The sequence below is a fragment of the Typopeltis vanoorti genome, chromosome 5, assembly GCF_054136105.1.
Source record: "Typopeltis vanoorti isolate ZY-2024b chromosome 5, IOZ_Tvanoo_1.0, whole genome shotgun sequence".
Taxonomy (NCBI): Eukaryota; Metazoa; Arthropoda; class Arachnida; order Uropygi; family Thelyphonidae; genus Typopeltis; species Typopeltis vanoorti.
In genome coordinates, this window is record NC_143553.1 from 83680211 (window position 1) to 83706332 (window position 26122).

The 26122-nt window shown below is 35.1% G+C and overlaps 1 protein-coding gene across 2 annotated transcripts in view; it reads right to left on the minus strand.

The window, feature by feature from the left end:
* The window catches only part of Kdm5 (Lysine demethylase 5), a 561081-nt gene that overhangs the window by 342899 nt on the left and 192060 nt on the right, over positions 1-26122 (minus strand). For both annotated transcript variants that reach the window (XM_090393222.1, XM_090393221.1), the window contains 2 exons: positions 24047-24135; positions 15724-15886 (listed from right to left, as the gene is read on the minus strand). In XM_090393222.1, the coding sequence (XP_090249348.1) occupies positions 15724-15886; positions 24047-24135 (252 nt within the window). The remainder of the gene's footprint in view (positions 1-15723; positions 15887-24046; positions 24136-26122) is intronic.

The window sequence follows — 26122 nt, forward strand, 5'->3', positions numbered from 1 at the left end:
TAGGTTTTTAATGGCTAGTCTTTCACTATGCGAAATGTTATCAGAAGGCAGTTTTGCATTATTTTGCAAATTATCAAAGAAGTTCTTCGCCCTACTTACCCCACTGTGTCAATTCAGGCTACTTTAGTTTCGAGGACAAGATCTTTAAACAAAACTCCGGACTAGCTATGGGTAGTCCGCCTTCCCCGGTGCTAGCTAATATATTTCTCGAAGACTTGGAAGAAAAAGCGATTTGTTCGGCCACACTAAAACCTAAAATCTGGCTCCATTATATTGATGATGTTTTTCTTATATGGGAACAAGGCTTAGATAACCTTAAAGTTTTTTTGGATCATATAAATAACTTTCATCACAAGATCAAATTCACCTATGAGCTAGAAGCTAATAATTGTCTTCGTTTTCTTTAGACATAACACTTACAAGGTGCGCTGATAATATTAAAATTTCAATCTTTAGGAAGCCAACACATATAGACAGATACCTTCATGCATCCTCTCACCTCTACCCTCCACAGAAATTTGGCATTATTTCCAGCCTTGCACAACGCACCAGATCCTTATATCAGATGACACAGAGCTTCAAAATGAACTTAATTTCCTCAAAAGGACCTTTCCTAATAATGGTTTTACTTCAAAAAGTATTTAGAAACTTCTTTTTCACCGTCGTCAACAAACTAATGAAGATTCTACTACCCCCCCCCCCCCCCCCAGAGCTTACATCCCCTTACCTTTCATTAGTTCCCTCTCCCCCAAACTGGCTAAAATTTTAAAAAAGTTCAACATCAAAACATGTTTCTCTACTTTACCTAAACTCCGTTCTATCCTTAGTCAACCTAAAGAAAAACATCACCATTTTCAGTTTCCAGGAGAATACAAGATTATTTATAATTGTGGAAAACCTTACTACAGACAGACTGATAAATCTATCCTTCTCCGTGTTGAAGAGCACAAAAGAGATATATCCTATAACAGAATCCGAGCCAGCACTCTCGCCAGCCAAATCTTGTTCTCTATAAATTCTGATGAAGGCAGTCAACATCAAAAAGACTGGATTCAAACTTCTAATATTCACAAATGTTATGATGAACTTGAAAGACATATTCTTGAGTCAAAAGAAATTACACAGCCTTAGCTAAAATTTACCAGATTCGCATAGCTCTGCTGTCCAGTGCTGGCATTCTCACAATATCGCACACACACACACACACACACACACACACAAACAATGCAGCTGGAACTGTAGCGTGGACTCCAATTTAAACTGTACTACAGTTTTTAGTAGATCTGTTGTTGTTAATATATAATGTTTTTGTTGGATTATTTTGTATAATTCTTTGTACTTTGACACCTAAAGAAATTGGATTACCAACGAAACTAGTAGTATCCTCATTAAACCTTATTCTTTATTATTCTCAGTGTTTAAGTCATTTAAATTAAATCAATACAACATGTTGTTAAACTGAGTAAATCTGCATATGAATATATATATACACACACACACACACACACACACACACACACATATATATATATATATATATATATGTGTGTGTGTGTTTATATATACATATATACACTTTATATATACATATATATATATATATGTATATATAAAGGTCGAAACCGGTCTGGGTAGTGACCCTTCCCTTAATGTATAGCATTATACATGTCCGCAAGGAAATGTGCTTTGCATTATAGGAGATACTGAGACAAGGAGTGATGAGAGCTTCATCCACCTTTACCATGAGTTGCCTCAGTCCTGAAGATACTTCAGGCACAAACTTTGTTTGCTAACACTTGAATAAAGGATTAAACTAAATTTATTATAGTCTAACTAAGTGGAAAAAAACTTTCAACTCTTTTAGCATCTGTGCTGATATCCACATTTGTCCCTATTGCTGAATTCATATTCAGTTTATGTGACAGTGCTAGTTCCTCCTCCTCCTCATACACCTTAAACTAAATGCTCATCTCTTAAACTAAATGCTGGAATTTGGATGAAATCTACAGCAAAAAAGCATATCTTTAATAAATATTATTTCAATCCAACCAGACACTTGGTCCAGTGGATAATACTTCCACTTCAACCAATAGATTTTGAATTCCACTGACAGTGATGAGTTTGCGAATGTCCCAGCAGCTGGTAGATAAATTTCATTACCTAATGTAAACCTTGTTTACTGGAAGTAAGGCCTTCAAGTTGCTTGAAAAAGTTCCACCCTTGTATAGAGTAGGGTTTCCAAATTATCTAACCATTAGCCCACCAACAGTTCATTATCTTGCATAGAGTGAGATACACATAAAAAAATCAGGATAATTTCAGCTTCTATTATACGTCTCAAATTCTATTTAATAATAATAGAAAATAATTTATCATTTAAACACACATCAAATAGTTTAAAATAAAACACTCTGGGAACAGAATTTTCCTGCAATGACTGCTACCGTGTCAAGGATAATGAATTTCACCCTTTTTATATCGAATATCAAACTCATTGTATCAGTAAAAAGCACATGAAACTATAACATAACACGAAATCAGTAAATATATAATACAGAAATGGAGAAAAAATTATGAATTGTGTGGGGTTGGCTGGTTGGTTTAGCATTTTTTAACATAACAAGGATGACAGGTCTTTCCAACAAAAGAACGGCATGCTTACTGACAGCTATAGATGATTATATAATGAGCAAAACTAGCTGACACTAGTCAAAAAGAAAACTGCATGGAATCTCAAACCAAGTTAATAAGTTTACAATAGTGAATTTCTTTTATCATAGTAGCTATTTATGGGGCTTCGGCTGGGACTTTCAGTAGCGTGAGTGAATTTTATAATGGTGTTTGCCACAGTGAGAGTCAACTGTACTTCACAGAAGCAGGCTTCTTTAAAAATGTGTACATTAGATCGAACTTAGTTTATGGTGTTGGCTTTTTCTTTTCTACATAAATTTCTCTGTAGCAAGCAATTGCAGCTTGCATCATTCTGTCTACTTTGCTAAATCTCTCCAAGGTATCCATTTCCTCAAACAACTGAATTGCTTAATTAACAGAGGCAAATGTCTCTGCTAATAATGTCACCAAAAACAATTGAGGGATTGGCTTCTGTTGTTTTCCTCTTCCCCCCCCCCCCCTCAGAAACTTTCCATGTTCCTAGCTCTAAACGATCTTCATCTCAGAGCTCTTCTTCCATAACTTCACCAACTGCTTTACATATTCATTATCAATCTTTCCAGCTCTTTAGCTAGAAGCACAATCTTGTTGCCACTCTTTGTAATGCTTTGGCTATATAGAATCCTATGAATAAACGAATATATTTTCAGCTGTTTCTTCCAAATCCATTTACATATTCCACTGTCACCTTACTCCATGTGCTGCAACTATATTCTTTGTACAATGCATAATATTGTATTCATTCTAAAAGTCTGAGGGTTTTCTCACTGTGAGTAGCAGCAACAGCATTTCTCAAATAATATACCGGTGTCTAAAAACCTAAAGACAGACACTGTTTTTGAAGATTACAACCACAAATTCAGATGAATCAGCTTGTGGCAATTTGTATAACTGATGATTTCGAGTAGAAAGTGGGTACACAATCATGCACAAACGGGTCATATGGCAGCATTCAACAGGATAAAGGGCAAAAGGCAGCACTAAGCAAATTTGTGTTTGGGGGAAGCTCTTTTCAAGAAGGAATAAAGTTGCAAATTTACAACCACAAATTCAGATGAATCAGCTTGTGGCAATTTGTATAACTGATGATTTCGAGTAGAAAGTGGGTACACAATCATGCACAAACGGGTCATATGGCAGCATTCAACAGGATAAAGGGTAAAAGGCAGCACTAAGCAAATTTGTGTTTGGGGGAAGCTCTTTTCAAGAAGGAATAAAGTTGCAAACTGGGATGTCTTGTAATGTCTTAACGGCATCACCAGATGATTTTACATTGGAAAGAATTATCAGAAAGCCCGAAGAGGGCCACAGAATTACTGATATTGCCAGAGTTTGGAATCTCACACAGCATTTTATCCAAGCTCTGGGAAACGTTTCAAACCAATGAAATGTGTTCCAGACCTTTGCTAAGAGGTCACCCTACATCTATCAAGAAGCATGAAGGTAGATTTTTGATTACAACAGCAAAATGTAATCGACAGACCACAGCTGGTCAGCTTGCAAGTTGGTTCCATTCTATCACAGATATGCAGATATCTCGACAAACTACGGCAAGATGTCTGTAACAAGTAGGGGCCTATATGTCTGAAGGCTTGTAGTCTGTGTCCCATCGTAGAGCACATTTTCTGTATATTGTATCCATAAAAATTGAACAAGACACCAACTGGCCAATGTGCTCTTTTTTCCACATATGAGATAACACTGATCATATACGAGAAGAGAAGATACTTCTGGAGACCAAGATTGTTAATTGAATCAGGTGACCAGCACTGCTGCTCAAAATTCTCCTCCAGAAAACAAAGCCATACACTTACTCTGAATCAGGATTTTGGCTAATTTGCCTCAAGAACTCCTGAATCACTTGATGCAAAGCATAGTACGATGTTGTGAGAGATACACTGCAGTTCCAGGTGGCCATATTCCATACTTCAATGTCTCCCAACATAGTTTTCTGTAAGCAGTGTACATTAATTTCTTAACTACGTCCTTAGGAAATATGTATCTCTTGCCAAAAAAGATTGTATATGAAATACAGTCAGTCCGTGACTTACACTGACCATCCCATTATCTTCAACTAATACCATCTCACTCCTGCAGCCAGTGGTCCATGGTGTTATTCCTGTCTTGAAGATATATAATGGTATCCAAAAGCTAAGAATGAACTATATTTTTACCTGTATATGAAAAAATTCATGACTACAGTCAAATATGAGCATACATATTTTTGTGTAATATATTAGTATACTGGCAATGAATTTATGTCCACATTTGACTGTAGTCATGAAATTTTTTTCATATACAAGTAAATATGTAGTTCAACCTTAGCTTTTGGATACCAGTATATATCTTCAAGACAGGAATAACAACTTGGACCATGGGCTGCAGGAGTGAGGTGGTATTAGTTGAAGGTAATGAGATAGTCAGTATAAGTCTATATCAGTATATATGAAATACTGACTGTATTTCATATACAATCTCTTTCCCTCTTCTTGTACCATCACAGCAAGTTATTGGACAAATACGAGGGTGGTCTGAAAAGTTCTCGGCCTAACAATAAAAAACGAATTCATAATTTCAAAATGATTTTTCTTTTTCAACATAATCTCCCGTAAAGACTAATAAATTTATTTCAGCAATGCTCCAGCGCCATTATACTGTCCCTGTAGTGGTTCTCAGTAAAAAAAAAAAAAAAAAAATCAGCTAATGCCTTTTTTTTATTCCCGTATACGGGGAGTAGGCAAGGCCATTTAGCCCTATCTAACTTTTGGAGACTGAGTGGGCAGTTCAATCTCCACTGGTACCAATCAGAGATGGATGGCCCAAGACTATCTCATGCTAAAAATGCTGACCAGCGAGGAAGAGTTTTAGTTTTGTAAAGAGATAGAAGTCAGAGGAAGCCAAATCTGGAGAATGGGTTGGATGTTCGAACTACTCATAGTGCAGATCCCTTAATTTTCCCATTGCCAAGGCACCTTTGTGGACAGGTGCACTGCCCTAATGAAAGATTATTTTTTTTCTTCCAAACCTGGTCTTTTCTCACAAATTTTTTCATCTAGTCTGGTTAAAAGATGGGAATAATATTCCCTGGTTATTGTTCTACCCTTTTCAAGATAATTAACAAAATGGAATAGATTTTATCTTCTTTGTTCAGCGCCAAATCTTGGAGTGGAGTCGATCTCATATTTCTGTCTTCTAAGGCAATTTTTAGTGTGTCAATCCACATATATCTTGGTGTCTTCCTCTGGATCTTTTTCCTGCCAACCTGACAGAGAACACTTGTTTAGCTCATCTTTCCTCTTCCATTCTGTTTACATGACCATACCACCTGAGATTAGCTCTTCTAACACATTCCTGGATTCGGTCCACTGTTTTGACTGTTGTTTGGAATCTGGTGCGTAACGGTGAATCCATTCTCTTCCATAGTAATAAATCAACGCACAAAATCAGTTTTTTTTTATAACGCTCCCAGCAACGTTCAGAGATTTTCATGCGAGTGCGTTTTTGATCTGCTGTGAGCAAGCACGGCACCCATCTTGTGCAAAGCTTTTTCATTTGAAATTCTTCATGCAAAATATATCCTACAAGTTCTTTTTGAAATGCCTATAGTCTCAGCAATTTCATGCACTTGATCAATGATTTCTGGTGTTGTTACACTGTTTGGACGTCCTTCACGTGGATCATCTTCAAACTCAGCAGCCCGTTTCTTAATTCTTGAAAATGAAGGAGAAGAGTGCCCATAAACTTTTATGAACTTCAAATGAAAGAAAAAAAAATCTTCCCGATAGTGTTGCCAACTATGGTCGAGGTTGAGAACTTTACAGCCCACCCTTGTAATATCACAAATTATTACCAATTCATTTGTCAGTTACAAAAGTATTTCTATTCACACCTGTTCTTTCTTGCTCTTATATCTGCCATTCTCACACATCTCATTGTTGGTTCATATACAGCTAGTCCTCCAGCATAGATAAATTTGACTTACATAAATTGGTCCTTCCAAAAATGGCTATAAAAATGGTAAATTATAAAAATTTTATTTAACCCACCTATGTTTTTTCCATGCCAGGTTAGCAGGAAAAAGATCCAGAGGAAGACCAAGATATAGGTGGATTGACACACTAAAAATTGCTTTAAAAGATAGAAATATACGATCTGACAATGTTGGAGTCTTCACAGATAATAGACTGATTTGGGGAAAATTGCTGACAGGAAGTTTGTAATGATGTTAGTTCTTCATCTTGTACTATAATAATATCCTGCATACCCCTTGAGGGTACATGTCAAGAATTTGATGATGTTGAAAGGGAGACTGAGGAAAGGGTAGGCATGTACCATGCAGGCTGTCCACTTCTAAGAGTGCCATTAAATGCGGTGCAGCCACTGCAAGACTTTCATACCGCCATATTTTGAACATTTCTGGTTGAATATCATCTATTCCCACTGCCTTTCCACATTTCAGGCTTTTGATGGTTTTTTTCCTACTTCATGTATGGAGGATATCTACTCCTGATTGCATGGTTGTTGAGGTTTTTTTTTTTTTTTTTTTTTTTTTTTTTTTTTTTTTTACCACTGTGCTGTCACTGCTTGTTTCATTTCGCAACCATTTTTTGAAGTAATTACTCCATACAACAAGGATATCTTTTTCTCCAGTTTCATGTCACCCTTATCTTGGATTCCTTTTACAACACTCTTTCCTCTATTTATGAGCTTTTTCAACAGCCTCCAGAATATTTTGTTACCATGTTCTTGCCAAAGTATTCCCCGGACTTTTGTTTAGCTAGTTTTACACAGCTTTCTTACATTTGTCTCTGTATTCTCTAAGAACACAAGCTGACTTATTTGCCAGGAACTTTTGATATGCTTTCTTCTTTTCTTTCACTGCCTCTTTAACTTCCTGCATCCACCATGAGGTTCGGATTTTTCTATCCTTGCAGATAACTTCATCACATGGTGCTCAGACTGAATCAATCAATGCTTTCTTCAGGTCTTGCCACTGAATCTCCAGATTTTGGTTCCTGTTTTCAAATTCTTTCATTTTTTCATGAATAATGTTTGTGCATTTTAGTCTACAGTTCACATCTGAGACCTGCTCAACTTTCATTCGCTTTAACACTTTCTTTCATGTTCTACTTTTCAATATGAAATTCAATTTTATCCTGCTCAAGACTAAATGGTGATCACTTCCGATTTCAAATCCTTTGTTCACTCCAGTGTTCTGCACCAGTTGAATACTCAGCTCAAAAGATATTTACTGTAAGACTGAAGTAAATATATATATATAAATCAATAATTTGTCCAGTTGTTACAAAGGGACGTGAAATCTGGATATTTATGGCAAGGGTGGAGAATTTCATATCACCTTTTGAAAGCAAAATCCATACAAAAATATTTGGCACAATGAAATAATGGTCTTTGGAGAATCAGACACAACCATCGGTTATATCACCTTCGTAAAGATGTGCCAATATCTAATATCATTTGTAAAATAATCAAAAACTTACAGTAGGCAGGTTTTTTGTATGGAAAATAACAGTATTCTTAAGACAATAAATAGTTAAATTCTTGGTAAAAGACCAAAAGGAAAGCCTAGAACAAGATGGATAGACACCAGCATTATATTACAATATCCAAACTGGAGAAGTAAGTTTTATACAAACAGAGTTGGAGGTAACAAATACAGGAGGCTAAGACTCGATTCAAGCATAACAAGAGTTACAGATGTGAGGGAGATTGATGGATAGATACCAAAGTTTAGTATTTGGAGGAACAGAATCCATTAGAAAGCAGGTGACTTGTGGTGTGTAGACGAAATGTTTGACTTGAAGGGAAATATTCAGCAATTTGCTGATGAAGCAAAATTGAGTAGCATAAGAATTCAACTGGCAAAGCAGAGAGCATGCATGATGATTTAAATAGGCTGACATATAGACAACATATAATGACACCAGTTTAATGTGGAAAAGTGATACATTTTCAGATGAAGAGATTACAAATTGTGTACCAGGGTGGAACACTGCTCGGGAAATTGATGAAGATAGGGATTTGAGGAGGGAGGGGGGGGGGGATGATGATGAATAGGGATTTAAAGTAGCAAGATTTAGGTATCTGGACAGCAGAAAATCAATCTTCAGAGATATCAAAGAGGTAGGGAGGTTATGGAATTTGGGGAGTAATAAAGACAAATCAATTACAGAAAATGTAACATGCAAATTTTGAGCCAGGGCAGATTAAAAAAAAAAAAAAAAAAAAATCTAGGTTTGCAAACCATGACAAAGGATAAGATAACTAATGAATGTACATGTATCAGACTTGTAACTGAAGAATTGTAACATAGTGATAATTGAGATGGTTAGTAATTTGGGGTAACAAAAAGTTCTCTTAGGAATTTAACAGGTCAGGTTTGGATGAATATCAATAGTGATAGAAATGAATTATGAAGAAAGGGTTATGATGGCAAACAATTTGATGCGTAGGGTGTATAGAAGGAAGGAATGAATGAATCAAAGTGTTTGGATGTGTGGAGTGAGTTCGAAGGAAAATTGAAATTGTATAAGAGGGATGGCCCACTCTTGAATCCGTTTGGCATCAGGAGTTTAGAAAAATTATTAACTGATATGAGACCTAACACAGTCAGGGAAACTGAATTCTGATGGAAAGAATCATGAGATTTGTGTATAGAGCGATGATGTTAGGTAAGCGAGTAAAAGAAAGAATGTTAATGATTAGGAATGCTTATTATTTTGGAAATGATTATGAAGAGAGAATGATTCTCTGTTCATCTGGTTTGGACCTATCAAGTATGTAAAGAGGTATGCATAAGTAAGGAACTAGATAAGAACATAGATCTGCAAGTTGTTGAACTGTGTCATGTAAACCACAGACATACAAAAGAGCATGCAGGTAACTTATTACGTCTGTACATCAATGCTAGGAGTATCAGAAACAAAGGAGTAGAGTTTGTTGCCTTGGTTAATATATTGGGATCTCATATTGTAGGCTTCAGTGAGACAGGATAAGAAAGCCTATGGCTGCAATACTAGTAACAATTTTTTATGTGGCAGTGAGTTTGAAGCCATGTGGTGTGAGGTGAAGTCTAACAAGATTAAATACAAAGTTGTTTGTTACAGACCTGGTGGATTGGTTGCTAGTGACAAAGAAATGCATCACCAAATAAATACAATGATGCAGAAAGAGTCTGAACATTGATTGAATATCTGTGAAATTGCATGGTAGAATGAAACTGAATTTATTGAGCTGTTGCGACAAGTGAGACAAATCAACAAGTGAGTACAGTGTGATCACTGTCACTAACTTGGAAAGTGGCTAAGTTTAGAAATCTTCCATTCAAGAGGTTACGTGCTGAACTACAAAGCAGGAAATTGTGACTACCTGAGGAGTACTGGATTCTGCATCATGGTATCACTTGTTGGATGGAAAAAATATCCACAGTGCATAGGAAGGGTTTGAAAAATACTTAAATGATGCAATATGAGAAAGTTGTGTCTAGAAGTCGAAGAATAAATAGAGCAAAAGTGAAATGGATGTGTAATCTAATTAAGCAAAAGATTCGTAAGAAAAAGTTGAAGTGGAAGGTATACCGTGTGCATAAAGATGATGTCAGTTATGATAATTGTAAGCAGGCCAGAAGAGTCACAAGTATTGTACAGAAAGCTAAGTGAGTGTGAGAAGAAACTAGCTCTGCAGTTAAAGACAACACAAATGAATTCTATTGTTATGCTGCAAGTAAAAGAAAGAATGAGTTTGAAATAATAACCTTACTGAATGCAGATGGTATGCACGTGAATGAGGAAAAAGTGATTGTTCAACTAACGAGTAGCCATTTTGCTAACAGCTATCAACCAGGTATGTGCAACACTGAACTCACTGCTACCTCTTTACTGAATGAGGAAGAGGGGTATTTGAGCTGTTGCATAAACAGAAAAAGAATTCTACAATAGGAAGTGATGGTATATCAATGTTGTTGTTGTTGTCTTGTCCTTTGAAGAGTCTTAGATGTTTCCGTGCGCTCTTTGTACTGCTTTGGCTATGTCTGTGATTTTGTTTGTATAGAGCTGTTGTTCAGGATTAGGATCTATTTCTTGCAAGGCTGCTGTAATTGCTGGACAGGTAAAGATGTGAGTGGGTGTCAGTTCCGTATTGGGGCAGTTGTTGCAGTTTCTATATGTTCTCGTATCATCTGTATTGATCTTCATTCCTCTATAATGTCCTGTTCGTAGTCTTGCTATCGTAGTGGAGGTCCTTCTGTCAGCATTGATCTCGGGAATTTGATGTTGTATCACTGATTTCAATGGAATTAGTTTAGCTTTTGCTAGTGCATTGGCATCAGCAAGAGTTATCATATGAGTTTCTTGGTTGAGTTCTCTGGCCTCTTTTGCTAATTTATCAGCTGCTTCGTTGTGATCAATGCCTACATGAGCAGGAATCCATTGTAGAATGCAACTTTTACCTAAACACTTTAGATGATTTAAGAGTTTATGGATGTCTTGTGTGAGCTTGGTATTGCCATTTTTGATTGCCTCCATAGCTGATCTTGAGTCACTGTAAATTATAATTCCTTCAGATTGTTGAGATGATGATAGATTTAAGTAGGCTTCTAGTGCTTTAATTATTGCGTAGAGTTCGCTGGTAAAATTGGAAGCGATTCTCCCAGATCCAACTTTTATTGAAAGTTTTTCACCTTTCGGGAGTAGAAGGAGAACACCAGCGCCTCCATTAATCATATTGGTGTCTGATGATCCATCGGTATAACAAATAACCTGTTTGGAGGATGAAAGAAGGTTGATGGTATTTAGGCCTTTTTCTTTAAGCATTTCTTTTGGTTCTTTTTTTGTACAGAGTTTGGTAAGGTTTAGATTTATGAAGGTATTTGAAGGTAAAGGACTGGAAAATAGAGGTTCTTTGTTTATGTGGACATTTAGCTGATCAAGACCTATTTCTTTCCTGATAGTGTCATCATATTGTAAAGTCGATGATCTGTGAAGTCTGCAAATTTGGTTCCAATGTTCATAGGTTTTTAGGGAGACATGATCACTTTGGTAGCTTCTGATATTATTTATGAATTTTATGGTGGCAAATTTTCGTCTGTCCTCCAGCAGGTCAAGCCCACATTCCTGTTGGGCTCTGATGTTGTTAGTGGATGAGACTGCACCAATGATAATCTTGGATGCTTTTGCTTGTATTTTGTCTAGGTTTTTCTTTACCGATGAAGCCGAAGGTGACCAGATAGGTGCTGCATATTCCATTATTGGCCTTATTAGTGTAGTGTAAGTAGTTTTGAGGATTTTTGGCTTTGCACCCCAATTTGTTCCACAAAGCCTTTTCAGTATATTTAATTTTTTTAGAGCTCTGTTGGAAGTGTTAGAGATGTGTTGTGCAAAACGTAATTCCTGATCAAGCGTAATACCAAGGTATTTTGGATTTGTGACTTTTTCAATTAGCTTGTTATTGATCATGACTTTGGGATTGTAGGAATGTCTATTTTTCCTGTCTGTACTAAATGTACTTAGTTTTGTTTTGTCTGGGTTGATTTTAAGTTTGAGTTCGTTTGACCATTTTTCTAATCCTCTCATGGATTTGTTTAGAATTTCCTCTGATTCTTTGATTTTAGCACTAGTGTGCCAGATGGCTATATCATCTGCATAGCAAGTTACTTTTGTGTCTTCTGTAAGGTAGGGATGAATATTATTGACATATAGAAGGAATAGTAAGGGACTGAGTACTGAGCCCTGGGGAACACCAGCCCAGGTTCTCCGCTCTTTTGATATTGCTGTATTGATTCTGACTTTGATCTTTCTTCCTCTGATGAAATCAGCAATCCAGATTAAAGCGTTTCCTCTAATTCCAATATCATGTATTGTTTGTATTAATTTTTTGATCCAAACACGATCAAAAGCAGCAGTCATATCAAGGAATATGGCAGTTGTCTTTTTTGTTGGTTTTTCCTGAAATGAGTCTATTATTGTTTGGCAGAAATGGAATAATTGATCTGTTGTCGAATGACGAGTTCTATAAGCAGTTTGGTAGTAGTTGATTTTCTTATTTTTTGTCAGCCAGTGCATAAGCCTGGAGTGTATGATTCTTTCAGTAATTTTACAAAGTATGCTAGTTAATGCGATAGGTCTGTAACTTTGACATTCTGCAGCATTTTTGTCAGGTTTCAGGATGGGTACAATAACTGATTTTTTCCATTCTTTTGGAAGTTTGCCCGTTCGCCAAGAGGTATTGAGAATGTCCAGAAGTTGTTCTTTGGCATTTTTGCCAAGGTGTTTGACCATATGACCAAAGATAAGATCATTACCAGGAGATTTATTAGGTGCAGTTTTCTCGATTGATGAATTTAGTTCACTTAGTGTAAATTCTTCGGAGAAGATGTCATTAGTTTGGTATGTTCTTGCTTGTTTTAGCATTTGACTTGTGAGTTTATTGAGGGGCTTGTCCTCTCTGTTATACTGAAGTTTGGAGTTGTTTGAATAGGTTTTTGCCAGTGTGTTTGCAATTTCTTGATCTGTAATAGCTTGTTTGCCAGCATTTATGATGAAGTTTGTTTTCTGTTGGTTCTCTTTTTTGATATTGTCTAGGATTCTAATAATATTCCAATATGGTATATCAATACAGATGCTAAAAGAGTGTTCAGTTGATCCTTTGACCAGGCTATATAATTTGAGTCTCAAAATAAGGAAGATTCCACAAAGGTGGTGCAAAGACTGCTGTATCCACCTATTGACCAATCGGTATCTCAGGTGGTGAAGATTGTGGAAAAGTTGGTTAGGGCTAGCATTAAGAGTTGACTGAGAATCTACTTTGCAGCGAACAGCATAGATAAGGGAAGGTCATGATTTAGAAACTTGCTCACATTCTATAATAACATTACCGAGTTAGACAAGGGAAAGGGATGCACCATGATACTTTTGGATTTTGCTTAAGGCTTTTGACAGAATACAGCATGGAAGATATTTTATTCTCCATAAATTGGAGATTGGATTATAAACTATTGGCATGGATAAAATGGCTGACTGAGATATCAAAAAGGTGTATGGGGGGGGGGGTCTGCAAGATTCAAGTTAACCAGTGGTGTGTATGAAGGATCAGTCCTTGGTCCATTATTATTCAATCTGTACATTAATGAGATTGGGAAGGATAGTAGGATAATCAGGAGTGCTGCTGATATGCAGAGTACTTGTAGAATGATTTGAATAGGCTGGAATTGTGGGCATGTATAAATATCTGTCAGTTCAATGTTAATAAATGTACAATCATGCACTTCGATGTGATTAGATATCCAATGCTGTATTATATTGGTGGGATTGTGTAAGAAGGAACTGATCCCGGCTAGAGATCTTGGAGTTTTAGCCAGGATCAGTTGACTAATTAAGCAAAAAAAAAAAAAGAAAATTATGTATTATTCATGATTTTTGTGATTCACAGAGTAACTAATTCTTTATACTGTCTTTCATGTTAAATGAAAATGGAAAGTTAAAGAGCAAGGGGTACAAACAGGGGATGAATGATTGGCAAACATGTTTCCCACTATTTGAAAGCAGGATTATTTAAGAGATGGTTGAGAAACCTGATTATTATCAGGTTTGCTCCCTCATTCTATTCGGTTTCCAAAGAGGATGGAATAAAAGAAATAGAAAAAGAGCAATAAAAGAAATAGAAAAAGGTTCAGCATGTTTGCAGTTGCACTGAAAAGGGTTTCTGGACAGCTGCTGCTCTTCTTTTAACAGGCTCAACAGAAATGTTGCCAGTTCAGTGAAGCAGTGAACATAGCAATACCTGTAGAACAGACAGTGATGAAACACTGCATCTGTGGGATAGAGGATCTCTCCTTCAAGCAGAGATCTGAACTGAATTACTTTTCTCTGGTCAGAATAGAGAATTTTGTATAGAGGTTTTAGGTACATCACTCCAAATATGAGAAATTTTCTAATGATGGGCAGATATCAGGTTTGTATTGAGTTAGTAGCTAAGTGGGTAAAAAATGGCATTTTGAGTCAAAGAATTTCTTAGGTGCTAAGGGAGTGACTGATGTGTTGTGTTTATGCCAGAAGAGGCCGGAGATAAATGTTAATATAAGCAAAGAGAGAGAGAGATTTGATTCTGGTGATAGAGTAATACTGAGAATAAAGATAAGCAAGCAAGATCCCTATTGTGAGAGTAGATGAAAAACTGTGTTCTGGTGGTGGTGACCACTTTCCTCAACACCAATGAAGGGTGGTATGGAGACTGAAGTTGAAGATACTGGTTGATATTAAAGCTGAGCACTGCATGGTTTTGTCAAATGAATGGGATGAAATGGAGAGCACTACAATCAGTAAAGCTGTAAACAGGATTAAGAAGGTAGGTAATAGAACAGAGAACTGAGTCATTCCTGTATTGGTGGCAAAACTTGAAGAGATGGTGACAACACCATGACATGTAATAAATGACCAAGAAGAAAGCTGGCGACCCAATTACACAGGATGGTAGGTAGGCCAGTTTGTTTAATGGGCCTCAATGTCACATAAGATCAAAAGCTCTAAAATTGTCAGGAGTAACAGGACATTACTAAAACAACTAAAATTGAATAATAAACACAACTAAATTTGAATAATAAAGCAGGGACAAAATTTGTATTGGACTTCCATAGCTGCTCAAATAGCAATGCCTTTTGTAAATACAATCTGAACTTTAGTAGTCTCATATATAGATGACACAGTTTACTACAATGAAACTGACTTCATCCATGAAGGCAGACCACAATGGACTGAGGGCACATGGAACTGATGGAGACTATTGTCCAACCACAGCTTTATATTTCTATGAAACCAAGTTACTTGGCCATGACATCTACCTCATGAGATCCATTTTTAATTGGAGTACATTTCAAAATTATCCAAATTTCATTTGAGAAAGAGTTACTGTTTGAGAGTAAAACTACATATAAAAAGCAACTTCATGATTGTAAACAAGTAAGATTAAATTATTAAAAATGAGAAAATTTGTTGATACACTAGAAAAATAATAACAATCAAATGTAAAACAAAAACTAACCGGAACTCCTGAAGTGGTAAGGATATTTGGATTCATGATAGTAACTAACTGATGTAGAAGATCTGGCTGGCATTCAAACAGTTCTGGAGCTGCAGATCTCATAGTTTGCTCAAAAACTTCTGCTTTACCACCAGGCACACCATACCATGTTTTTGGTTCGCCCCTTAAAATAGAAAATATATATAGTTAGAAAAATCTGTAACAATATAAATGGATCCATACATACCCTTTTCAGATACCTAAACGTTTTGATAATTAACTTACCTTCAAAATTAAACTATTTTAAATTAGATAATTAATACAAGACGAAAAAAAATGTAAACTGAACAGAATTATAATACAAGTTTATGGTAGTCAACTACAGAAATTACAGCAAATGCCTAAGTATACAATATGATCAATGCAAATAAATAAATAAATGAATTTAAAAAAAAAATAGTGACAACACTTTTTTCCCATTTTATTTCTGTTCCTTACAGTGAAGTTGTGCCAGCATCTCAATAATATGTCAGAGAACTTTCTGCCTGTTGTTCTATATAATCCAGTGCTACCTTGAGTGCATTGATCCCTTCACTAACTCATTTTAATTGTTTTGCTGCATAGTCCCAAGGTCAATTTCTTCATCATCCTCATTTACCATAGCAATTGTCATAGTAAGTCAGTTCATGTTGATTGTCTTTTTGCATGCATTCCTATTATGTCGTCATCATCTTTTGCTTTTTAACAGCCTGAAATTTTTTATAACAAAATGTAGCATATTTTACCCTGAGTTATTTCTTTTCTTTAGAACATAACTTCTCAGTGCTTTCTGGTTTCATGATTGAATATCATCCCATGATTGTGTGATTCACTGAATAACATCTTTTAAGTCAATTTTTTAAGCATATCACATTTACACCATTCACTGCCCAATATGTATATTAAGGTGATATTTTCTGCTTTAATACTTCAACCACACTCTGACTCGGTGACTGACAAAATGAAATAACATTTGTTATGCTAATGTCACCACTTTACACTTCACTTGTATCAGAATGAAATGGTGCTTCATCAATGAAAAAAAAAGTGAATGTGCATATTCCAAGAATCATTAAAACTCATTATCAACTGTTGTGAAACATCACAGTGTTTGAGATTTTAATGGAATAATTTTAAAAGGCATTAACCCTGCAGAGGTCGCAACTGATCTGACAGATACAAACAAATTGTTTTAATATAAATATTCTTACATATATCCAGTGTATAGCTTGGAGGTCATGACTATCTGTGCATGCATATATTACGAGTGATATTCCGCACTGTTTATGCTGTCAGTTTAGTTTAACACGTATTATGTAAAGGTGTGTGATGTTTGATAGTAAATTGTATTCGAGTACTGCGAACTCCAATGTCAGTATAGTATTGGTTTAGTTGTTTTTTTATTTATCATTGAAAATGGCTGGAAAAATATATCGATTGGATAATCCATCAGATGCTGAGGAGATTCAGCGAATGTTACTTGAGTCCGATGATGAGCATGATAGAGTTGAATGTGAAGATGAAAACGATTTAGAAGATGAAGATTATGTGAAAGTTTGTTCAGATTTGGATACCAAACAAGATATTTCTAGTGAATAAAGTGAAGATGAATTAGACACGAATGAAGAGCATTTTCTTGGAAAGGATAAAGAATCAAAATGGAGGAAAAATCCAATAAGACAGCTGCAGAATATTTTGTCAACTTCCGTTAGTTCAGCCAAATGCAAAAATCACCAAGACAGAACTTGAAACTTTGAATTGCTTTATCACAGATGATATTTTAGATCTAATCTGATTATATACAAATAAATACATCGATTCTATTTCGAACTGGTATTCAAGAAATGCTAAATGAATAGACAAAATAGAATTGAAAGCATTTTTAGGATTCTTATATCTCACTAGTTTACATCGCAACAATCGGCTAAATTTGCAAGATTTATGGGCTACAGATGGTAGTGAGATTGAACTTTTTAGACTTATGATGTCTTTACGAAGATTTAGATTTATTCACAATTGTATCAGGTTTGATGACAAACTTACTCACTTAGAATGCCTGAAAGTTGACAAATTAGCAGCTGTGAGAGACATTTTCTCACCACTTGTAGAAAATGGAAATTATGCTACTCTATGGGACAGAATGTAACAGTAAACAAAATGTTACGTGGGTTTAGACAATATATTCCATCAAAGTGAGGTAAATATGGAATAAAAATTTTTGCTATGGTTGATTCGAAAGTATTTTACACAGGAATCTTGAAATATATGCAGGTAAGCAGCCTGAAGGACCTTACTTGATTAGTAATAAACTAGTAGATGTAATCAAGAGACTTGCAGAACCCATTTACTCTTCGGGATGTAATATTACAGCCGATAATTGGTTCACTGATATAAATCTTATTGTCGACTTGAAAAAGAAGCGACTTTCATACGTAGATACTGTTCATAAGAATAAACCCCAACTACCACCTGAATTGATGTCTCCTAAAAACAGGTCTAAAAAATCCAACATATTCGCTTTTGGTGCAGATTGCACACTTGTATCTCATTATAACAAAAAAGAGAAAAAAAAGTAATTTTAGTTTCAAGTATGCACTTTGATAACAATGTGAATTTAGATTCCCAAAAGCCTGACATAATATAATATTACAATCAAACTAGGAGTTGACACTGTGGACCAAATGATTGGTACATATAATGTGGCCAGGAACACCAAAGATGGCATATGGTCATATTTTACAAAATTTCGAATATTGCAGGAATAAATACTCAGACTATTCATATGCTGAACAACAATGTGAAAATACACCACAGAATATTTATTAGAAATCTCATAATGAAGTTAGTGTCAGAACAAATAAAAAGGCATTCAGAAATCTCTATAGGTGTGCATAAGCCTTTACACCTGAAACTTCACCAATTTCAGACACAATTTGAAGGAAATTCTGATGAAGACGACATAGATATGGTTCCCTTGATAAAAAGAAAAAGTTGTTTTAAGTGCTATGCATCCAAAACAAGTCGCTTATCAAAATATTTTTGCAAGTGCTGTAAAAAGTATTTATGCCTTGAGCACAGCAATATGGTTTGTGATGACTGGTATGCAAATCCAACTATTGAAGATTCTAATTAATTAATATTAAACGCATTTGTTTAGTTTTAGTTTCTTTCATTATCCATGTTTGCGTTATTTTGTAACAAAAATTTTTATTCTTTATATTTTTTTGTTCAATAATATCTAGATTGTAACTGAATATAAATAAACCATCATGTATTATATTTGCAGTATTTTTTTAAAAGTTTTATCGCATCTCAGCACATACTAGTAATGAATGTCTCTCTCTCGGATACACGCGGCCTAAGCTGCAATTTTTTTGACTGCGAACTCTGCAGGGTTAAAGACGAAAGTTGAAAAATGGAAAACGAAATTAATAAATTTATCTAAAAGTTCCTTCTAATATGAAACAATCATCAGAGGATATAAATCTAAAGCAAGCCTCTTAAATATTGTTCTTAAGGTTAAAACTTGAACATAGTTTGCTGAAGTTATTTCATCCAGCAGTGACTATAATTGTTCTAGAGAGAAATTATGGGGGGGGGGGGGAGTAGTCTGGAAAGTTCTGATAAAAACCTAGAATAAAAATTATATTAAAGCAACTGATATAACCACAAGAAAGAACATATGAGGATATAATAATATGAGTTACCTTCATAACTCTGCTACTAGTATGTTCTTTCTTGGGGTTATATCAGTTGCTGTACTATCATTTTTGTTCTAGTGTTTAACAGAACTTTCCAACCCCTCCTCATATAGTTCATTATAATGCAATCAACTCTCATTTTATATATATATATATATATATATAAAAAATAAAATAAAAAAACTGTAATTACAAGCTCACTCATGGTATGGGTGGTATAACCTTAACACCCTAACAGAGTAAATGCTGTTGGATCTGCCTGTCCAGAGGCGTTAGATAGCAGCCCTACCACTAGACTTACCCAGCGACAGGCTAGTAACCTGCCCTGGGGAAATTCAAAATACTTTCATGTTTCATGCAAAGAAAAGCCGGACGGACTGTCAGGGAAAAGACCACAACCCATAAAACAGTAAACAAAATTGGAAAAAGGAACACATAATGAAGATTGCAACATGGAATGTGAGAAGCATTGCACACAAAGAAGAACTTGATAAATAACTAAATCAAGCAAACATAAAGATATGTATAGTAACAGAAACAAAGAAAAAACAAAAAGGTACAAAAGAAACAAACAACTATATACAAATCTACAGTGGGGTAAAAAAAGAAGAAAGAGCAAAAGCAGGTATAATGATTATGGTACATAAATCCCTAAAGAACAATATTGTATATTACAACTATTTGAATGAAAGTCTAATAGAAATTAGACTCAAGACATTAAGAGGCCACATAACAATAATTCTTTTCCCACCAGAAGAGGGAAAAGAAGAAGACAGTAATATATTTTATAAAGAATTACAGAATGCCATAGATAAAACAAACAAAACTGACTATTTACTGCTAGCAGGAGATTTAAATGCCAGAATAGGAAACAAAAAATACAAAACAAACATAGGTAAATTTGGCGAAGATACATGTAATCAAAATGGTCGCAGATTATGCGATTTTGTCATTTATAATAATATGAGAATAATGAATTCAATGTTTAAACACAAGGAAATACATAAATATACTTGGTCAGCCAGATGATACAAATCAGTAATCGACTACGTTATCACAAATTTTAAATTAGCGGAGTTAATTTTAGACGTAAGAGCATATTGAGGCTTTGAATTAAACTCTGATCATTATATGGTATCAGCAAAAATTCGTTTTAAACCAAAGTGGCTAAAAACACATAGAATTGAAAATTCTTACCAGCCAAGCTACAAAATTTCTTCATTACAGGATCCTCAAGTTAGACTACAATATCAAAAATGTACAAACTTAAAAACAGAAACCACACATGATCAAGTGACATAGAAGATGAATGGGAAAATTTGAAACAAATTCTCACAAAAGCAGCAACAGAAACCTTAGGAATAAAGCACAAATGGATTAGAAAAAGAGGACTACGAGACTGGAACAAAGAAATAGAAAATATAATAAAAACCAAAAAGGACAGTTACCAGAAATGGCTAAATTCTGAAACAATAGAAGCAGAAATAGAGTATAAAAGAAATAGTGCAATTGCAAAACGAGAAGTAAGGGAAAAAACATAGAGAAAGATGGAACAATTTCGTAACAGAACTAGAAAAGGATTTATTTAAGCCACAACCCAAAACCTATAAAGTAATAAAATACATGAATAAAGAAATAAAAGAAAAGATAAAAATACAAACAATAGATTTAGAAAAATGGGTGACCTATTTCCAAAATCTCTGGACAGATGAGAACAATGAATTAAAATTTTATAAGACAAAGAATGACCTAATAGAAAATATCACAATGTTAGAACTGAAAAATATAATAAAGAAGATGAAAAATAGGAAAATGCCAGGAGAAGACAATATAAATATAGAACTATACAAAAATGCAAGTGAAAAATTTAATGAAAGACTTCTGAAATTTTTTAATATGGTTTGGATGTCCGGAAAAACCCCTAACTCTTGGAAAAAAGCACTGGTTATCCCAATTATATATTGCCTAACTGATGATTCTCTTTCTCACATACATTGATACAGTACCAGTCTTATTACAATCTGCTTCCATTTATGTCTTTTCTACAGGCATTTCCAAAAGTACTGTTCTACTAAAATGATCATTCATCACTCCTCTGCTATGCGAGTAATAGTTACAGCTGCTCAACATTCTTAACACATTCATAGCCAACCACAAATTCAAACGTGTTCTTTTCATCATTACAATTTCATCTCTACATTCATTCTCTAACCCCCCCCGAAATGCTTTTCATAAAAGTTCTATGAAACTAACTATTCAAAAACGAATGGTAACATGCTCTTGACACCTGTTTTAATTTCTGCCTGCATATGGCATCAAACAAGCTAAGGTTCGGCAACCTGTATACTTGTGCATGGAAATTATTTTAAAAAAAATTAGTTTCAGTGTAATATACAGTCATCCCTCGACTTACGTTCCATCCGGCAGGACGTAAGTTGAGTTGGGGTAAGCCGATATATTAAATCAGAGTTATATGGGTTAGGGATTAACTGTAATAAGTATACTGTTGTTTTAATTTTTAAACCTTATTATAAAACTGTACTGTGTGTTACTGCCACTATAAAACAGGAGAATGATCACCCAAATCTTCCTTCACAATCACATCTTCATTACCTTCCCTGTGTGAACGATCAGCTGTGGCTCTTCTGATGTAACCTTTGTTTTTTTTTGATGAAAATGTCCAATGTGCTTTGTTTATTCCTCTTCTTTTTTTCATCATAAATTTGTTCATAGCAAGCAAATGCATCACGTATTTTCGTTTCTATTATTAAGTAGATTCAACATTGGAGTTCATGTCTTCAGCCATTTTGAGGACATCGCTAACTGCAAAGAACATTTCTGCAAGACCCTTCACTGTAAATTGTTTAACTACCTCTTCCTCTTTTCCTTTTCTTGTTTTTCCTCTTCTGCAACAGTTGTTCCTCCAGTTCGACCAATTTTTCATTGGTCAACTCTTCGGGGGAATTTCCTATGAGTTGAATTATGTCGTCATCATTCACTTCGAGATTCAGATTGTTTGCTAGGCCCACTATTACAAACTTCCAAAATCATTTACAAACCTTTTTAATGTCTTTTTTTTTTTCCATATGCCACTCATACATTGAGAGGTCACTTCGTCCCAAGCCACAGCAATATTTTTAATAGCATGATAAATAGTGAGCATTTTCCAGAATTGCATGAATGTCTGGTCGTTTCCTTCAGTAGCAGAAATGGTTTGTGAAAAATTTCTCCACAGATAATGCAAGAACTCCCTGATCCATTGGTTGGATCAATGAAGTAGTTTGGAGGGATAAACATGACCTTGAACTTGGTGAAGATCACTGCTATAAGATGTACAAGATGAATGACCTGGAGCATTATCTAGAATTAATCAAATTTTAAATTCTACACTTTCTTTTGCACAATAATTTTTTTATTTCACTCGCATAACAATTGAGTAAAGGCATCCTCAAACAGTTTTTGAGTCATCCATGACTTCTTATTGCTATGATAATGAACTGGGAGTATGCTTCCTAATGTTTTTGAAGATTCGTGGATTCTCACTGTGCCATATCACAAATGGTTTCAGTTTATATCCAGCCACATTACCCATAACAGAATAGTAATATGGGCATTAAGAGCTTCGAAACTAGGTATAGATTTTAGCTTTTTGTGGATGAATGTCCACTCGGACATTTTTTCTGAAACAAGGACATCTCATCCATATTAAACATTTGCTATGGCAAATAATTTTCCTCCGTAATAATTTTATCCAATTTTTCCACAAACTCCTTGGCAGCCTTCTCACACTTGCAGATTCCCATACATTTTCAAATTATGCAGCACAAAACGCTGCTCAAATCTCATGAACCAATCGGAAGAAGCAGTGAATTCGTAGTCATAATTGGGTTCTGCTTTCTCCTTCAATATGTTGAAGAGACTTAGTGCCTTAGTGATTATGGTCACAGTGCTAAGGGAATATGTGCTTTTGGTTCAGGTCCTCTATCCATGATGAAAGTAGCTTTTCCATATCACCGATAGGACCTTGTCATTGCTTCGTCACTATTGTCGATTCAATGGAAGCAGATCCTTTCACAGCCTCTATGATTTTATCCTTATTTTTCAAAACAGTCATCACTGTAGAATGAGACCATCCGAAGTGATGTGCAATCACACTGACAAGCTTACCAGCTTCATGTCTTTCTAACTTGCATATTCATTTCAAGATCAATTGCTTGTCTCTTTTTCTGTGATTCTTTACTAGGTTTTTTTGATTGTGCATGTAGGGGCCATGTTGCACAAAACATTGCGAAATATTTAACAATAAATACACAAATAGCTCATTTCTCAAGCACAAAATCAGCAGAGGAGCTGCTGAAGATATGTGCCACTGCTTAGGGAGGTTGCAAGTGAAAGCATTGTTGCCACTGTACATGCTTTACCTTACACTCGCTTGCATCTTGTTCAAAAGTATAGTCGAAAATGTTATTTATTCCCTTATGGGATCATGGACGTAACTCGAGGGATGACTGTACTTTGCATTTAAATTATCTCCACCACAAAAATTAAGTTTAATGTTGACAATAATAAAATCAGTATCTAAATACCAAACTTAAAAGTATTACCAGTGAAGATAATTAATTGAATAGCTCCAGTGGTCCTCATTATGCCAGCAGAAGGTTGCAAAACACATTCCAACATAAGTCCAAGGAATCTAAAAGGGAGAACACTGCAGATATATATACATATATATAGTGTGTAACAAGTTTATTTACAAGAATTGTTTATTCACAAAAATATTTGTAAGAATAATAATTTTATGACTGCAAATATTTTGGCCTGAAAATAACCGGCATGAATGATGTAGTGCCACATTATGAGCAGTAACAAAATAAAAATAAAATAAAACTGAAGTAAAATTAAATTTAAAATGATATGAAAGAAAGATTACTGCTTGTCATTTATCAGGATGAGACACCGCCAATTCTTTGCAATGGATAGATGGTCATTCTGAATTACGTTTAGGTGGTACAAGTGCTTCAGCATTCTCTTTAAACAACTGTTCAAATTTATACTGACAATGATGTAACAGGTGTGCACCGGATCAGAGGATATTGTGATCAGTGTCCCCATCTGATGCAGCGCCAGGAAAGACTATTCAGGTTTATTATGAATGATGTACAACTTGTGTTCCTACAGTCATTTTTCAAGCAAATGTCATGTTTGCCAAAGTATGAGTGGAGGAATCGCACAGAACCTGGTAAACAACAAGAAGGGAGAGAGGAACTCGTTCATCTTTTGTGGAGGTAAACCAGGAGGGGATTTTGTGGACAGAGAAGATAGAACCTAAACCACCTTTTCAAGATCTTTGCAACTGATTCATAGATACCTGTGATAGAACTGGGATTCACCATACAGGTTACAGATACTTAGGAACTAGCTTGTGTCACAGATGCTTTGAATGGTGTCAAGTTCCAGCTGGAATCCTTAGGACTAGAGCAGGCACAACATGTGCTCTATTAAGTAATGATTTGATGATGTCAACTTTTTGAGATGGATGATGGGCTGAATATTGCTGTACATAATGGCATGAGAAGGTAGTTTTACAATGAACACATGTTCAGTACTTCAGATGAGATACAGGAAAGGAGGATGTCCGAGAAGGCTAATTTTCCTTCCCTTTTTTTTTCTATCGTAAAGTTGATGCACAGGTGGTTAATTTTGGTTAGGAAGGTACATATGAACATTTCAGATTCACATCAGATGGCAAACACATCATCCACGCAGCATATCCAAAAGGATAGTTATGGTTGTTTTGATGAGAATAAGGAGACTTCACGATGTTTCAAGTATAAATTGCTAAGGCAGGTAAAAGGTAACGGGGCTTCCCATAACAGTTCATTCAATCTGTTTGTAGGGTTGATTTTTGCAAATCAAATATCCTCAGTGCGTGACAGTCAAGCAGTTCTGGAAGGAACTTCTGTTATCATAGATGAGGTATGCCAGTGAATAGACTAAATGTCAAAACTGACCATGATGTCCATAATTTTTTGTCAGGAATTCTGATAAAATTATACAGTAATGGAATAACACTTACATTACGAAATATCATTCGTAGATTTTCGAATAGATTTCCTAACCATTGTCAATACAGTTGAAAAGAGCTAAACCCAGTAAGAAAGACTTAAAAAATTTCAAGCACATAACAATATATGCTATCAACTGCAGGAGAATAACTTCATCTACAAACCATTAGAATTCAGAGAAATAAATTTAAATAATTGCAATATTAAGAAACAGGAACGAGGAGTGTTACTTAGGATGACTTCTCAAAATTGAGAAAGGTTAAGGCAATCATTTTTGTTGAGGTTCAGCCTGTGAATGTGAGCTTCATAACTTTCTCTTCATATAATCTTTCAAGAAGAAAATAACTTATGACTTTAGTTTTGCTCTAATGAATTCTATGTCTAGTGGATAAGGCGTGGATAACTAAATCAGACTCTTGAAGTGAAATATATTCCTAATGTTCTTCTAGGTGAATCTGAGCAAAACAACCCATATGCCTATAATAACAAAGGCCACACAAGAGATCCTGTAAATTCAGGATGAAAGAAAGAGGGGGTTTGTCTTTTGGAGAGGCTAGGAAATGAACAGCTAATTATCATAAATACTTTCATCTCTAACAGTTATAATATAAAAAT